Source organism: Uloborus diversus, chromosome 6 (assembly GCF_026930045.1).
Source record: "Uloborus diversus isolate 005 chromosome 6, Udiv.v.3.1, whole genome shotgun sequence".
Taxonomy (NCBI): domain Eukaryota; kingdom Metazoa; phylum Arthropoda; class Arachnida; order Araneae; family Uloboridae; genus Uloborus; species Uloborus diversus.
The window spans coordinates 62,417,645-62,436,010 of record NC_072736.1 but is presented as its reverse complement, the minus strand read 5'-3'; the positions used below and the strand labels follow the sequence as shown (position 1 = coordinate 62,436,010).

Below are 18,366 nucleotides of genomic sequence, written 5' to 3'. Positions count from 1 at the left end.
ACTATTGACGTGCAATTATTTTCATCTAACTGATGGATCACTTTCAGAACTTATTGTGACTGAACGTATGAGGCAATGTCTGAATTAGTTGAAGTAAAATTTGATAAACAAAGTATAAATCTATGTGTCAGAGTAGCCATATCTTCGAGTTAAAACTCCAATTAAACATCAAAGTGATTTATTGATGAATAGTTTTAAGGTTAAAAAATTGCAGATTACAAACTACATTGAAAAAGTTTAATAACCCTAGTCCAAACTTTTCTTGGAAGATATTTTTTTAATATTACCAAACCATGTTATTTTTCAATCAGTAATATCCAAGGGTCTGTAGGGGAAATTTTAAACTTCTTAATTGATTTTAACTAATCACCTTCGAGGGACTTGTTTCAACTCCCTATAGAAGATTTTAGTGCAACATCTCGGAAAGATAAGTATTCCTAAACAAACCATTTGTATCATTGCTAAGAAAGATTTTTTAAACAATTTAATGCTCTAGTGCTTTGAAAATTTTGTTAGTCCAGGGGGTGCTCATCCCCCTTAAGGTCCAAATCCACCCCCCCCCTCCCTTAATTGCTCTCGTTGTAACTTTCTCATTTAAATTAGTTTAAACACAGCACTTTTTAGAGTCTCAAATTTCCAGTGAGATTTGTATTGAATGAAACAATAAAAGAATAAAGAAATAAATTTTCTAGATATATATATTCATCAAACTTGAAATAAACAGCTTACATTTGCGACAGCGATTACAAGTACAAGCAGGGTTTAATTTCTAATGAAAGAAGTGCAGGAGCTCCATAGTCCCTGCTACTCCTTTCAATGCGTTGAGTAATGGCACCAGTAATAGACATGCTTAAGACATTGCTCTCAGGTTAACTCAATTTTCTGAGTCTTTTAATGTATTTAGGCTTTTAAAACTTTTTCTCTCATGCAACAACACTTGATCTAATGTTTGGCTGCTTCTGGATCCTCTGCAGGGTTTCCACGGGCCCTCTAAAGTGCCTATAAAGGTCCTATTTTCAAGTATTGTTCGCAGGGGCCCCTCTAAAGGCCATATTTTCTAATCAAAAGGCCCTATTTTTTAGAATTTGTGTCAAATCGACAAAAAACAATTTCTCGACTTGACTTCTCAGATTTTCATGAAACTTTGATGAAACTTACTCATTTTTCACCTTACTAATTTATGTCATAAATTTATATTTTTTAAAAATCTCTCATTCATAAGGGATATGTAATTACTTTTTGGAACTCGTTAAACAGCACTTTTTTTTAACTTGCCAGCAGTGTTTTAAAGTATTTAATTCAAGTTCTATGAGCAACAGAGCCGCATAATAACTCATTTTAAGGTACTTACATGCACTTTAATTTTATATACAGTTAACTCCCAATTATATGTGGAATAGGGTAGGGCGGTAACCGCAGACAACCGATTTGGTGGATAAACTGCAAAGTAAGGGGAAGAATATTAGTCTATACAATAGCTTTTGATAGATCAGTAATATTTGCATCCTAACTAAAATAACACTGCATGAAAAATGTATGTAAAAGCTAAAAAAGAATCGCTCATTATAGCAAATGGATTTCACACATATGCCAGGAAATGGTGCAAACAAATTAATTGAAGCATATCAAGCTGGGTTACACCAAAAATGCATGGGGAAAGGAGGGAAGTTTTTTGAACAAGATTGGTGTGGTCACTCAATTACATGCATAAGTCGTATAGGTCTAATAATCAGTAAATATGGTGTTTAGATTTAAAGGAGTAAGTAGTGTAGATCTAAAAATCAGGTTTCAAGTTGTCCAGTTTCAGGGACCATGAAAGATTAGATGCCATTGGAAGGGAAGAGGAAGAAAAAAATAGGGATGTCTAGAGAGAAACAGGTTTTGCACTAAGGTAAAATGTGCATTTCTCAACATTCAGTTAATCCTTGTCAAAAAAAAAAAAACATGTTTTTAAATGTGTGAAAGCCGGTGGGTAATCCGCCCTGTGGATAACTGGGATTTTAGTGTATAGTTTAATAATTTTCAAGAAATACTTGTTCAAAAAATTTAAAATAATGTCTTTAAATTTTTTTGATAAAATATGATCTTAAATGTATTTCAATGAACACATCCAACATGTTTTAGAATGCGCCTATGAGTGACTCAACAGTTACGGAAAATAATGTGGGAAAAATTTTGCTTTCAAATGTTTTATGAGAGCAACAGTTTTACAATTGCTTATTTTAAAGAGAATTACATTCACTTTAGTCTGTAACATGAATAATTTGAGAAAAAATGTTTTCCACAAAATTTTAAAACATAAAAATTCAAAAATTTTTGTGATAGTGTCCTTTAATTTTTTTTTTTTTTTTTACAATGCGGTTTCAAACTGTCCAAAAATTCTCAGTGGGACCATGAAGTGTTCAGTAGTTACTAAAAAGTTTTAGCGAAAATTGCAATAATGTGTCCTACATTATTTGCCGTAACTGATGATCCTTTCATGGTCCACTCTGAAATTTCCTGTCTTCATTAAAGTACCATAAAAATCATGTGTTTTTTCCGAAAACTTCAAAAGACTCTTTAAAATTTTTGAACTTGACATTTTAAGGAAAAAATTCTCAACAATTATTCAAGATATATAAACGTATTAAATTAATGTGCATGTAATTGTTTTTAAAATGAGCTCTATCATGCAATTCTATAACTCCCATAGAACTTTAGTTATAACATTTTAAAGCTCTGCTGTCAACTAAAAAAAAAATGTTTCTTAACACTTTTCAAAATTACTCACCACAATTATGAATGATAGATTTAAAAAAAAAATACACATGAACAAATTTACGATATCAAAGAGAATTGATGTGCGTCTTTGGCGTGAAGTGACCCTAAATAGTTTTAAAATGTGCTATATAAAAGCCCTATTTTTTTAATCTGCTGAAAGAGTGGGGACCCTGCTCTGAATTAGTTAATTTTATTTTTAACTGCTCAATTTCGAAAAAAAAGTCTGACCTCCCAGTAAAAAACATCGAAAAATCTGATGATACCCAGTAATAGATAGGATGTGTAATGAAACGAGTTCCTCTTTTCTCTTCAAAATATGCAAAAGTTCTTTATTTTTAGAACTAAAGCCTTTTTTTAATTCAAATGGAAATGAATCACCAGCTACCGCATGGTGTCTGTTCATAACCTTCCACCATTGCCTTGTAAATACCAACTGACTCATAAAATTCACTCTGATAACACTAGATTGTTGTACCGTATTCATGGGCCACAGCAACATCGGTTTTACTCGTTTGAAATTCTTATTATTTAAATCCACACTTATGACTGTCTATTACTGGTGCTGTTACCCTAAATAGTCTAAATTCCACTCAAAATGTGAAAAATCACATAAAATTCTGAAGTGCACTAGCTGATCTCTCATGTAAGTTAATAATTAAGCTCCAAGAACAAGAAATTTATTTTACAGTTTGACAAAAATAAACTGCTTTCTTTCTTTCTTTTTTTTTTTTTTTTTTTTTTTGAAGTTTTGTGTCATGCCAAAGAATTATCTGTCATGATTGCAATCAGAGAATTAGACACAGAAAAAATAATCTGAACGTAATAAAGAGGTGATTGTAAATTCATGAAAAAAATGAAAAAAGTTTGAAAAAGAAAATGGGCATTAAATGACCAAAATAATAGTAATAATAAATATCACTTACCCTAACTCAATGATGAATCTGCTTTGTTTTTGCAGAAAATTGTCTCCTCTTTAGCAATGCGAGTTTAGTATCCATCAACCCCATTACGTCGCCGCCCAAGACATGAGGGAACACTAATACAAAATAACTAAATTCCACAGTTACAATTTAAAAAAAGAGTAGTGTGAAATATCAGAGAAACAAAAACTGTCAATGTTTAAAAAGGGGACGCCAGGCAAGAATAGGCCAATGCTACATAACGTATTAGGGGTAGGGAGGGCTAAGAGTGTATTCTGCACATATTATGCAAAAAAACATCGAAATACGAACTCGGACACAAATACCTAATATTATTAATAGCTGGAAGTGGGGCAATTGTCCCCTCCTGACCACCCAAATGATGGTTCAAAGTAAAAATCAGCAATGAAAATAAAACACTTGCCACAAAAAATGTTGAATCTTTGAAGGGGAAGAAGTCAGCTTGTCCCCTGACACACGGCCGTCATTTCAAATTTTTTCGTGGGGGAGCGGGTCAAAGGGTACTTACTGCAAATTATTGAAAAACCATGTCCACTTATATGTAACTAAACTAATTACAAAAAGCTGGCTAGCGTAGGGGAATCGCCCCCGCACCCCCTAAATGACTGGTTTGCTTGATACACTAAGCTAATAGTCTGTGGGACAGTCAACCATATTGTTTCATTCTATGACAATAAAATTGCAAAATGGAAAAGCAGCAGAAATGAACGAGAAAATATTCTATGGTTAAAATACTAAAATATCTTGATTCAAAAGTTGGTGCAAAAATGAAAAAATGCCAATAAATTACTGATCTACAGTGAAACCTGGGTATAACAATAATGTCTATAACAGGGGTCTCCAACCTTTTTCGCTTGCGAGCCATATTGTAAATTTTTGGAGGTGAGGCAGGGCAGTCCAACAACAATATTTCAGCTCAGATGGTCTATTTAGCGCCAGCCCTCCCCCCCCCCCCACCATGCATTGCAAATGTATACATATATATTTTTTTAATTAAGCTCTCGGGTGGTTTTTCGAAAATTTCTGGGCTTGCTTCTAAGTTATCATATTTCCTTATAAAGGGTGTCCCAAAATTAACGTAAGCTTTGAATTTGCCACCATTTTTTCCATAAATTGTTGGCAGCCATGAAAAAAGAACAATTTGACAGTTGAGAGTTTAGGGTTAGTAAAAACGGGGTGTTATTGTACCATACAGCTAGAGAGTGAAACATTTCAATTACTGCACGAGGCATTTCCTAGTTGCGTACTCTCTCATTTTGGTGATCAGAATTAGCACCATAGATCATGTGATTTAACATTTTAAAATTTCTTCTTATGGGGTTATTTGAATTCAAAGGTCTATGTCAACAAGCCCACAACCACCCGTGCATTACCGTGTTGCGATACCGAGCGCCAATAACAGTAACTGCTTGACCAACCTCAACTTTCATTATTTTTGAAACAATTGTTCAATAATGAAAGCGCGTTATTGTATCGTATAACGCTCCATTTTTGATTGCCATAAACTCTCAGCTGTCAAATTGTTCTTTTTTCAGGGTTGCCAACCATTTATTGCAAAAATGGCGGCAAATTCAAATCTTGCGTTAATTTTGGGACACCCTTTACATATTTGCTGTTAGCTAAACTAAATTATATTTCCAGTTCCCGTAAAGCTCTTATAATATAACGATAGGAAATCTTGTAAAATTTAGAATAGTTCAGAAAACTGGAATAAAAAGTATTCTTTGTCACAAAAAAAAAGTTTTTTTTTTCTTTTTTTTTAAAGGCAAATGAGTGATTGGTACAAGACAAAACTATTGCAATGTACTAAAAATTTATTTTATTTAATTAATGATGATTGAAAACTTGGAAATAAATAAGAACACAACATGTGTAAAGATTTAAAATTTTCTTTTTAAAAGATGAAATATAAATGAGAAGATTGCATTTGTTTACCACTTAAAATTTCACTCTATTCAGGGGCATACTTCGTACTTCTAATCATTAAGAAGGATTTTAAATGATCTTACTTTCATCTGATAAAGAAGATCTTATGCTTAGATTTAAATATACTTCAATTTTGAAAACGTCTGTTCACACTTGTAAGTGGATGCAGAAAGAGAAAACATGGCTTTAGCATGATTCTTTAAGTTCTTAAAGTCTTTTTCTGGTAGAGAACTGTAAAATGGAAGTAGGTAAAATTTAGAAAAAAGAGCCAAACTGCTTTTTGCTATTTGCAAAAAATAAAAACAGCCAACCTAAGCGAAAATTGTCCTCTCTTCTAGATAGAATTCTTAAGGGGTTGGGAATCCATTCTTCCATATTTCTTAGCTAAATAAAAAATCACATGTGCAAAAAGGAAAAAAATTATGAAAATGAAAAACGAAGAGATTAATCTACAATGGTTGTGTGTAATGTTCTGTTTAAAACGCTATTTGTTAGAGACTTTCGATTTCCGTCATCAAGTTTTTTCGCAAAATTCAGAATCAAGCATTAAAGTTTGGCAACAAACATTTAAATCTGGTGTCAGTCACCCTCTCAGGCTTAACTGGCTACTAATGAAACACGTGAAGGCAGGAGTGAGCGCATTTTTCCCCTGCGGCCAGGAAATGCCAGGGGACTAACGGCAGAGACAATGGCGTAGCTAGGGAGGGGCGGAAATTTCACATTTTTGATGCGAAAAAATTCAATGCATTTTCCCAATAAGGAAAGCATGCGTTTGATATATTACTGGAGGCAAAAAAAAAAAAAGTCTTCGAATTGTAAGGTTTTTCTGACTATGATAATGAAATTACTATACAAAAGATGTGTTTTTCTTGTGCACATCTCAGCACTGTTGTTTGTTTTTTCTCTTACTTTGTCTGCAGCTACAGACTAAGGGAGGTGGTAGGGTAAAGTCAACGGAGAGAGAGAGAATGTATCTTTTCTTTTTACTGTTAAGGTTAACTATTGCGGAGGAAACAATAAATATTGTCTAATAATAATCTAAAATGTGTATTAGGGTCATAAACTTTGAACTTTAAAATCCCCGTCTCATCCAATGTCTCCAAAAAAAAAAAAAAAAGCTAATAGTTGGGTTTTTTAAACTTAAATTTCACAAAAATTCTAAGGTATTGACCCTAAATGTGCACGAAATCACCTAACGTCATCACAGTTGGCTCCAAATTTCATTTTTAGAAATTTCTGAGGGAAGACCGCAAAACCTTTTTTTTTTTCTCCGAGATGAAGAGCTTAAAATGAGCAACAGTTTCAAAAAAGATTTTGGGTGGAAAAGCCCCCTCCGAACTTTCTCTCATAACTATATTCAGTAAGTTACAGCCCTATAGCCAGGGCTAAGGCAGAAATACATCGCCAGCTCAGTCATTCCAGCCGAGGACTGCAGTTTCGTGCTTATTAGCACTCCTCAGCCCGACTTAAGAAGTAGGTACTAACTTCGCAAAAAAAAAAGACATATCGCTTACGTTTCTGCAAACGTTTGCTTCTCATGTTTTAATTTCAAATTTAAAGGAAACTTTTATTGTTTCTACCGACTTCATATGTTTCTTTGGCAGATTAATTTACATTCTAATGGAGCTTTTTACAGTTTTATTTAATGAATTGTTTTAATGGAATCTTTTGAAGTTCATTAAAAAGACAAAATAATGTATGGCTTCGCTGAACAAAGTTTCTTTGTAACTTTGACCAAACATTGCGACAATAGATGGAATGAAAATTAATGGTCAAGATTTAAAATGCACTAACGAAAAAATTTGCTTTAATTTCATAGAATGTAATTAAAAGTATGATTATGTGTTTGAAATAATATACCTAAGATTTTGAGTTTTTGATGGTTTAATCTGATTATAACAATATTTTTAAACATATGATGTCAAAAACTTGACTGTTTCAAAATAACTTCAGCAGTTAACCTAATAAAAAAACATTATGAATTATAAAAAAAAATCCAATTAAAGTAAAGGAAGAAACAAATTATTTCGGAATGTTTTGCATTGACAGATGGTTTTTCTTTTCTGTATTTCAACCGTATACCCAAATTAACTAATGCGTGACATTAGTATTTAAAATAAATGGTTACTTACCTGTCTTTTAATCTGTTCTTCCATATTTAAAAAAAATATTTTTAAAAGAAAATGAATACTCTCCAACATGGAAAATCTAGCAGACGATACTGGTGGAGTAACACAGTATTTACGTTTTTCCTGCTCATCATTGGTTCAGAACTCTTGTACCTAAGAGGTCATATCGTATGCTTCCCAGATAAAGATGAACGCCGATTCACCCATAAAGTTGAAATAGTTCTTTATTTTAATTTCAATTTTCTCATAAATACAGCAACATTAAGTCAAGATAGTTTTTCCTCGTAATATTACAGCTTTATTTTGAAGAAAAATAAAATTTTACGTTTTGCACTTCCATTGTCGTAAAACTCTATTTCTTGCGATATTTTCTGAGCTGTACCACAGACTATAAGCCAATAGTAAACTAAAGAAGAAGTTGGAAGAAATCCTGTAAGTGTAAAAAACAAAAGTTAAAAAAAAATATTTAAGCAATGAGAAACAATATTTTGGCAGTTCTTGTTTTGCATGAGGGTGAAATCATGTTTAAGTTATTGCCTGAAACGTTTTCAGAAACATAATAGAAATAAAATCTCAGTTTCACAAACTTTTTTAGTTTCTAGAAATGTTTTAAAAAGTAACTTTTCTTTGCAAGATTCTTAAAATTAGCAAATCATACATCGTAAGTTTAAAACAAACATTGACAATCTTTGTTCTTCTAGTGATGTAAAATACCCGGGTATTTATTTTTCGGGATAAATACCCAGGGTATATACCCGGGTAAATACCCAGGGTATATACCGGGTATATACCCAGGTAAATACCCAAATTGGGTATTTACCTGGGTATTTATTTCAAAAATTTATATTCAACTAAAATACTTTTCTGTATGTATTCTACAATGTATATATATAACCAACCATATACAAAACAATAAATTTTTGCCCAAAAATTCTATTTTTATCACATATTTAAAGAATTATTGTGTGAAACAACTTAGCAATCTAATATGATATTCACATTAAATGTGCTGTATATGCCTAATCAATGTTGATAGCCAAATTTCAGATATAAAAAGCCATTCTACAAAAGTAAAAAGCTTAACTGGTAACAAAAAAAAAGCAAACCTAGTCTTTTATAACCCAGTAATATGTCGCTGCATGACATCAAAATGTGAAGAAATGTCGCTCAATTTGTAATTACTATTTATTTACCTGTATCTTTTGCAAAAATTTCCTCCAAACTTAGTTCAAGTGATCAGGCATATTCTGCAGATAACGTAGTCCTTGTTTGGCTCTATCTTTCTATCGTGGTTCAGTGGATTTGTTCTTTGGGTGCGAAGATACATGCATTGTTCTAAATCAAAACTTGTTGAAAGGTAAGCAATTCTACTCGAAATAATATGGAAAAAAAGCTTTTATTTACAGCGCGAAAAACTTAGCGACTACATTCTAGTGTATCCATTTCTACTCTAAATTCTACTCTACAGTTGCCAGAAAAAGTTCTGATAAGTCTTATTTTAAAAGTCTGCGCATGCGCGCGTTGGACACTGAGGTTTCGCTCACGTCAATCACAAACATGCCGGCCCCCGTTGGACGGATGTCCAACCTCTTCTGCAAATGGCAAGGGTGACAATCTAGTAATGGATCTGGTGTATGTCCCAGCTGGAGTCCTCACGTCAGCAACTCTGGCTTTTCCATCCTCTCCTAGATACACTTTCTCAATGCGACACAAGGTCCAGTTCAAAGGGGTGGTACTGCAATTGTCTTTCAGGAGGGCAAGTTGTCCAACCTTGAGATTAGCCGTTGCTTGTCTCCATTTGCCTCGTGTTTGCAAGGAGTTGAGGTACTCTTTCGACCATCTGTTCCAGAAGTCTTTCCTCAACTTCTGGATCATAACCCACCTAGAAGGAAGAGACAAAGAATCCAAAGCAGTATCATTTTCAGGTATCGATAAGAGGGGAGCCCCAACTAAGAAGTGACCAGGTGTGAGTGGTTGCAAATCTGTAGGGTCCGATGAAAGGGGACAGATTGGCCTAGAATTTAAAATGGCCTCTATTTGGACTATGAGTGTATTCAACTCTTCAAATGTCAAAACTGATGATTTAGTTACTTTTAACAGAAGTTTCTTCGTGGATTTTATATTTGCTTCCCATAATCCTCCAAAATGTGGCGAAGCAGGCGGAATGAATTTCCATTCGATATTTTCTTCTGCGCAGAAACGCTGAACATGATCTTTTCTACAAATCTGAAATAATTGATTCAAAACAGAACGAGCACCTTTAAAGTTAGTAGCATTGTCACTCCAAATAGTTGATGGCTTCGAGCGTCTTGCTATGAATCTCTTCAAACATGCCATGAAGGCATCTGTGGTCAAATCCGAAACAATTTCTAAGTGCGTAGCTTTTGTGCTAAAACAGATAAATAAAGCAACATAAGATTTTAATTTTACTCTAGATCTTTTCAAGTTAGGCTTTGTGATAATAGGTCCTGCGAAATCAATTCCTGTTGTTTGGAATGTTCTTGACGGTACGACTCTATCTCGGGGTAAATCTCCCATAATTTGATTGATCGTCTGATTTTTTGTTTTAAAGCAGGTTAAACATTTGTTTATAATACGTCTTACACGCGCTTGCCCTGAGGGTATCCAAAATAATTGTCTAATGACCGAGAGTGTAGTTTGAGTTCCAGAGTGGAAACATTTTTTATGGTAATATTCTATGAGTAAATCTGTAAAATGATGGACTTTGGGCAAAAGCAATTGATGTTTCTGAGAAACTGAAAGTTCTGATTGGTTTAATCTGCCACCTACTCTTAAAAGTTCATCTTTGTCGAGGAAAACGTTCAAATTAAGTAGCTTACTATCTTTGGGAAGAGTCATATTCTTCTTCAAGCATTTGATCTCTTTTCCAAATTCATACTGCTGAATTTGTTTAACCAATAACTTTGTTGTATTCTGCAATTCAAATCCACTTAGGTGATTCTTTTTCCTCTCTAAAGGTTGAAGCTTACAATTTTTTAAGAATCTTAGACACCACGCACTAATTCTAATCAGTTCCATGAAGGACGAATATCTTGAAATGAGGTCATTTTCAACTTTATCTTCGGATACGACTGTTTTCACTACAACATTTTTTCTGACTTCTAATTTTTCCAATTCATCATCAGAAGGATTCAATGGTTCTAAACATTTCGGCCAATATGTTTCATCTTGTCTTAACCATGTGGGTCCATGCCACCAAAAATCACTGTTCCTTAATTCTTCAGCTGACAAGCCTCTTGAGATACAATCACTTGGATTTTGGGATCCAGGACAATGCGACCACTCACTGGGGTTGCTATACTTCTGTATTTCTCGTACTCGATTTCTTACGAAAACTTTCAGCTTTTCGGGGTTACTGTTGATCCAAAAATAAGAAATAGATGAATCTGTCCAAAAATGACGAGTGAACGGAGTTTCAATAACTTTAGAAATCTTGTCACATAATCTAACAGATAGGAGTGTACTTAGCAGTTCGAGTCTCGGTATCGATAGAGTTTTAAGCGGAGCTACTCTACTTTTGGAAGTTAAAAAATTAGAAATGATTCTTCCATCATTGAGCTGAGCGCGAAGATATACCACAGTCCCGTAAGCTCGTTTAGAGGCGTCAGAAAAGGAATGTAGTTGGATGGAATGTACTTTGGCAGGAAGGGCTTCAGCCAAATAATGTCTGGGTATGCTAATCTCTTTTAAGTGTTGAACTTGATCGCACCATTCATTCCAAATTTTACTTTGTTCTTGCGGAAGACTGTCATCCCAATCTAGTCCCAAACACCATATTTCTTGTATCAAACATTTTATTCGAACAACAAAAGGCCCTAAAAATCCAATCGGATCGAACATGCGACTAGCAGCCTGTAAAAGAAATCGTTTGGTGTTATTCCTTTTAGACAAAAACTTTTCTAAATTTTGTGTGTCAAAATAAAATACATCCTTCTCGGCATCCCATGCAACTCCTAAAACTTTGCTGGGAGTTAAGAATTGATTGTCGGAATGATTTGTGTCTTCTGTGTCTAGTCCGGTGTCTTGCCACCGTTTGTTTAGCTGGGCAGAATTTGTCTTCCATTTTCTCAACATCATACCCGCCTCTCTAAAAATATCTCGACTCTCTATACACGTTTTCAATGCTTCTTCTACATTCGTTTGGCCACTGATGAAGTCATCTACATATAATGAACTACTCAAAAGGTTGCATGTTTCTGGGAATTCATCTGTGTATTTTTTCAAATGATGCCTAATAGTTGCTGCTAAGAGAAACGGACTTGAACTAACTCCGAATAGAACTCTCGACATTTTAAATATCTGAAAATTTTCGTCATTCTTATTTCCCTCTGGTTCATCATCCCAAAAGAATCTGGTATAATCGCGATCTTCTTCGTCTATTTCTATCTGCAGGAACGCTTGTCGAATATCCGCAGTGAATGCTATTGGATTGCTTCTAAATTTGTTTATTAAAATAAAAAGATCAGGAGTAAAGTTAAGGCCGGTGTATAAACAGTCATTCAAGGACAATTGGTTTTTGGAATGAGAACTTGCATTGAAAACTATTCTAAGCCTACTTGTGGTTTTATCATTTCGAATAACAGCTCTATGTGGCAAATAAAAGGTATTAGCCTTTTTTTCGATTTCATTCTTTCCCAGGACAGGTTCAATAATATGTTCATTTATGTAGCTGTCCAAAACTGATTTATATTCATAAAAATGAGCGGGATCATTTTTGAAAGTATTTCTCAACCTTAGAAAACTTCTTTTCGCTACGTCTTCATTACTATTCAACAACGGTTTCATGTCAGCTTTCCAGGGAAGCTTAACTTTATAGCGACCATCATTGAAAGTAATCCCCGATTCAAATTTTTTCATTAATTCTTCATCTGAATTGTTTTCTTTTACCGTTTCAGATTCAACACCTAAATTTTCGAGTTCCCAAAATTCCCTTAATTGATCTGAAATATTTTTCTCTTCTACGAAAACCTTCATACTCAACAAATCATTGGTAATATCACTTTTACCAATTAAACACCACCCAAATATAGTTTCACAAGTTACAAGTTTGTCATTTAGCCTTTTTAGCCTTCCCGATACAATATCATAATAATAATCCACTCCAATCAATATTTCAATTTTATTGTTTTTGTCGTCGTAAATATCCGCGAGTTGTAAACCTCTTAATTTTATATGCGACTTTCTAATATTCAAATTAGGAGCAGGCAAATTAGTAGCAGATATTTGATCGGTCACTAAGGCATCAATTTCAATGTTAAGCGAAGGTTCGTTTCTATTTTCTAACTTCATCCTTACCACATCATATTCCCTTTCAATTCCTTGTTTTGACCCGAATGCATATACAGATAAAGTTTCCCTTTTAACAACAGGAAGTTTTAATTTAAATGCAATTTCACGCGTGCAAAAACTCCTCATCGAACCGTTGTCGAGCAATAGTCGAGAAGGCGCGTATGTACCTTTTTCAGAATGTTTTACAAAAACAGAACAAGTTTGTAACAAAATATTATTGCTTGAAGTTATTCCTATCTTATTATTACCAGAGCTATCATTATTACACCGAGAGACAGCGGAAACAACTTTATTTTCAATCTCTTCCTTTTTCGCATTACGCTTGTTTTCCAACTGATAACAAATAGCTCTGCTATGTTTCAAATTACAAATATCACACATTTCTTTTTTCTTGCATTCACGAATTTTATGAAACGATTTCAAACACAGAAAACATCTGGCTTGTTTTTTAAGTATTTCTTTCTTCTCATTAACACTTAAATTATTACATTTTTCTGAGTCATGTGAATCATTACAGAAAATGCATTTGCTTTCATAAATCGGTGCTAAATATTCATGAGCTCTAGAAGAATTATGACTACGCAATGAAAAATTCGGATCAAATGCTTTGCTACAAGTGTTTTGTCTATGATCTGCTGTGGCGCCAGGCTTCGGCAGCTTGTCTGGCTCGCGAGAAAATGATTTCGGTTTTTCTTCTTTTTGCTTATGAAGCAGAAAGCTACTTTCCCTACATTCGATTTCAACCTTCAGAAAGTTTAAAAGTTCTAAAACATCAAAATCAGTCCCATTCGAAAGATTACTCAAACGTTTTCTATTGAAATCTAAAGCTATTTCTTCAGGTATTAATTTTATAAGAATAGGAAGCAATAAGTGTCCGTACATACCAGAAGTTACATTTAAAGAATCAAGACTTCTGATTTGCACTTCTACAGTATCATATAACTTTCTAAGAGCAAATGTATTGTTGGAATTTTTTACAGGATGCAAATTTAATAATTTTGACATATGAGCATTAATAACAAGCTCTTCTCTACCAAATCTCTGTTTTAACAATGTCAAAGCTTTCTCATAATTTTCATCTGTTAGTGCAAAACCATTTACAACGTTAAATGCTGCACCTCCTAATAAGGATTTTAAATATGAAAATTTGTCAATTTTTGTCAAACTATCATTCTTATCTATAGAATTTTGAAACTGATTAAAAAATTCCAACCATTGACAAGGATTACCAAAATATTTCTCAATAGACAATTTAGGCAATTTAATATTTCTCGAACAATCAGCAGAAACATTTCTATTCAAATAAACATTGTTATCAATGCTTGAACTTTCAATGTTTTCTTGTGCATTGGAAATTGCTTGTATATTAGAGTCAAATTGTCGCGTGTTTTGCTTCATTTTCAACTGAGCAGAAATTTTAGAAATCAAAACAACTATTTTCTGGCCATATTCAACGGCCGCTACAATTTCTGTGTCAAATTCTTTTTCATCGCTAATTATATCTTGAATTTCTTTATCTATTTCTTTAATTTGTTTCGACATTTCAGTTAAATAATCAAGATGTTCTTGTAATGTTCCTACATTATAAGAATCTAATACTTCAACATCTAATTTGTTCACATATTTAGTAACTATTCCTTTCAGAACAGCTCTCGATCGTTTCTTTTTTGAAAGTTCAAGCTCCATATTATATTTCTACTGAACAATTATTTAAAATGTTCTCAAATATATTGCTTACCTTGCATCTAATGGCAATGATGTTCGTCGCTTCCCGGTCCAGTTGCACCAAAATGTTTGGCTCTATCTTTCTATCGTGGTTCAGTGGATTTGTTCTTTGGGTGCGAAGATACATGCATTGTTCTAAATCAAAACTTGTTGAAAGGTAAGCAATTCTACTCGAAATAATATGGAAAAAAAGCTTTTATTTACAGCGCGAAAAACTTAGCGACTACATTCTAGTGTATCCATTTCTACTCTAAATTCTACTCTACAGTTGCCAGAAAAAGTTCTGATAAGTCTTATTTTAAAAGTCTGCGCATGCGCGCGTTGGACACTGAGGTTTCGCTCACGTCAATCACAAACAGTCCTTATTTGGCTTATTTTATTTTGATATTTTGACTCTCTCTTTTTATTGTACTTCTAGCATAAGTATTGAGTATGAGAAAAAATAGAGACATTACAGCTGTTTTACAATGTCTTAATTTAAAGAACAAAACAATTTAATACTAAAAATAAATGCAGTACAACATAAATGTTAGCATAAAAATACTTGATCATTCCTTTTTCAGTAAAATGTGTTTGAAGATGTTTTACGGTTTATGTTTTTTTAAAAGAAAATCATCATCTTTTGATACCGCCTAAATTTTTTTGGCAAAATTCGCAGTCATTAGGGAATTTATCCTGCCTTCGGATAAATACCCCAAAAAATATTTACCTTCCTACCCTACATCACTAATTGCGTGTATTAAAAATAGTTGGAATAAATTTTCATCATGAAGACCGAGGAGCAAATACAGATGAGCAAGGCAACAAAAAGCAATATTTTGATTTTTTTTACTTATTAATGTGAAAACTGTTTCTATATTTGCCACGTTATCACTTAAACAGCAATAAAATAAATAAATAACATCACAGTGTCTTAATAACTTCTCAGTTTATTCTTCCAAACATCCCTCATGCTTCCTTTTTTTTCTCATTTTGGATATGACTAACCTACATTGTGATTTTGAAATCCTGAAGTTCATCATTGAATTGCTTATACTTCTCCAATTATGACATGTGAAAGAAAGATTCTTTGGTTCACGATATGTTTCTTTCATAATTTCATCAAGTCTTCAATAAAAAAATATTATAAACTTTGTAATACATATGCATGTAACAGTTTTGCCAATTATTACTTCCTTGTAATTACAAAAAAGGACGTATTGTATTCGCGAAAAAAATTTCACCCAAAAATCAGCCTTAATTTCCATTTTGCTGAGCCCCAAATGAATGTTGAGTTTTTTTTTTCAACCCAACCACACGTGGATATGTGCCTAGGAACGTACAGACACCCGAAATATCCATTTTGACGATCCTCGAGTTAATTACAACGAGTTTTCTCGTGACGTCTGTATGTACATATGTATGTGTGTATGTGTGTCGCATAACTCAAGAATGGAATGCCCTAGAAAGTTGAAATTTGGTACATAGACTCTTAGTGGGGTCTAGTTGTGCACCTTCCTTTTTGGTTGCATTCGGATGCTCCAAATGGGGTCTTTTGCCCCTTTTTGGGGGAACATCAGGGGCGGCAAATAGGGGGGTCAAGAGGGGGCGTTCGCACCCCCAAATTTTTTGAAAAGAATGATAGAAAATGGGTGAATTCAATTCATGTAAGTCGGAAATCTCGCTGGTTCTCAGCAACTATTTGATGAAACTCGACACATTCTCAGACTAGAAAAAGTGTTTTTCGTTATTCGGATAATGACTTAGAAATTCATGAAGTATTTTCAGCTTTTTCAGAACACAGAAAACTGATAGAGAACCATGGTTAATTTTAACTAAAGAAGACACTGCCTCATATAGGCTAAATATTTCACACTTGTGCGCCCAGAGTAACGATGGTATGTCCAACATGAGAGGCTCGTGAGAAGTGGTGCGGCTGCATGGTTTTCACAAGAAAATTCCTTGATATTTTTCATTCACTTTTACGTCATTTTTTAAGTGTATATTTATTTAATGAATGTTCATCGCTTTCCTTCTGCTAGAAACACGTTTCAGCTGCTCAATATATTATAATGCTTTCATAGAAACTTCTTAAAAGTGCATGTGATTTTTATCAACCAAATACCTTTTACAGGGCTCTATAATTATGCAATCGCGGAGTGACACAAGATAATCTTTAAGAGTTAAAACCAGTTTCGTCCTTGTTATGGACTCATCAGTCTGGAATAGTGAATAACAGAGCTTGAGGCAGATGATATCTCATTGAAGCTGAGAGCGCCGACATGACTAGATTATTCAATCATGAAAAGTTTATGCACCTCACAGTTTTTGAAGTAGCCTGGGTGATTTTGAAGAGCAAGATACAAAAAGTGTTTTCATACATAACTTTGTGTTACTTCAATTATTTTTTAACTATTACAATCAGCTCAGCTAGTAGAGAAAGATTCTTTTACATGTCTCAGGAGTTTAGAGAAGCACAAAGGGGGGGGGGATAAAAAAAATCAAAACCTTTTCCATTTAGCTGAACTGGCAAAACAGCAAGACATTGGGCACTGATAGATTAGTAACTTAACACGATTTCCTGCTCTTCCGAATTCCAAAAATCATGCATTATAACTTTTCCAAAAGGTATAAAATTTTAGTAGCGACATGTTTTGTATGATAACTTTTTAGTCAATGAATCAAAATTTTAATTGTTTCTAAACACTAATTTTATTTATATTAAACCGATTTTATGACAAATTCTTGCTAGCTAATGTGTGTTTGGTTTCGCTTTGGGGTTATACATATTTAAGAAATTAGACCCCCCAAATGAAATGGTGAAATGCCGCCCCTGGGGAACATCATTGTTAATTTCGATATAAACTCAAGTGGTGTTATAATTTGGCGGACACTTGGCGATATATCGGCAGTCTTTTGGTCGCCAAACTTGGCGACAAATTTGGCATTTTTTTTAAAATCTGGTTTCAATTTGGTCACTGTTGGTGATATTTAGAGAGTAAACTATTCGATCATATTAAAACTGCCAATAATGAGAAAATGACATTAAATTAGAGTAAAAGGAAGTCATGTGATGCACACATCAGCTCGTTTCATGTTTAGATTTAAAAAAAATATTCCATTCACTTTTTGCATTTTTTTTTTGTAAAATACCCAGTTTTTGGGTATTTACCCAGGCCTTGGGTAAATACCCAAAAAATATTTACCTACCCGCTGGGTATTTACCCAATCCACATCACTAGTTCTTCCTAATGCTGCATTGAAAATTTTCATAGCATCACCAAAAGAAATACAATATAACCTCGATATCTCAAATCTCTCGGGACGGGGAAAAAAATCAAGTTTTTGAGTTATCAAGGTTTTACAAAAATTGCACTAGAACAGGGTGGCGACAGGAACTGTGAAAAAAAGTTCCCTGACTTTTCCCTGATTTCCCTGATCAAGTTCACCAAATTTCCCTGATTTACGTTACCAATGATAATGGTTTTCTTTCTTTGCTCTACTTGAAATCCATTGTATGTTTGTATTAAATGAAGTATTTTAAACGTTTTAAGTTGTGTAAAGTTGTTGAACTAAAGATATATTTTAAAAAGATG

At 33.6% G+C, this 18,366-nt stretch overlaps 1 protein-coding gene across 1 annotated transcript; it reads right to left on the bottom strand.

Moving 5' to 3' along the window:
• Positions 1–9,301: 9,301 nt before the first annotated feature.
• Positions 9,302–10,093, bottom strand: LOC129224780 (uncharacterized). The gene has a single exon (XM_054859328.1). The coding sequence runs from the start codon at positions 10,091–10,093 to the stop codon at positions 9,302–9,304; it is 792 nt and encodes a 263-aa protein (XP_054715303.1).
• Positions 10,094–18,366: the final 8,273 nt, after the last annotated feature.

Coding starts and splice junctions, on each gene's coding strand:
- LOC129224780 (XM_054859328.1), bottom strand. CDS start 10,093: ATGGCATGTTTGAAGAGATTCATAGCAAGACGCTCGAAGCCATCAACT.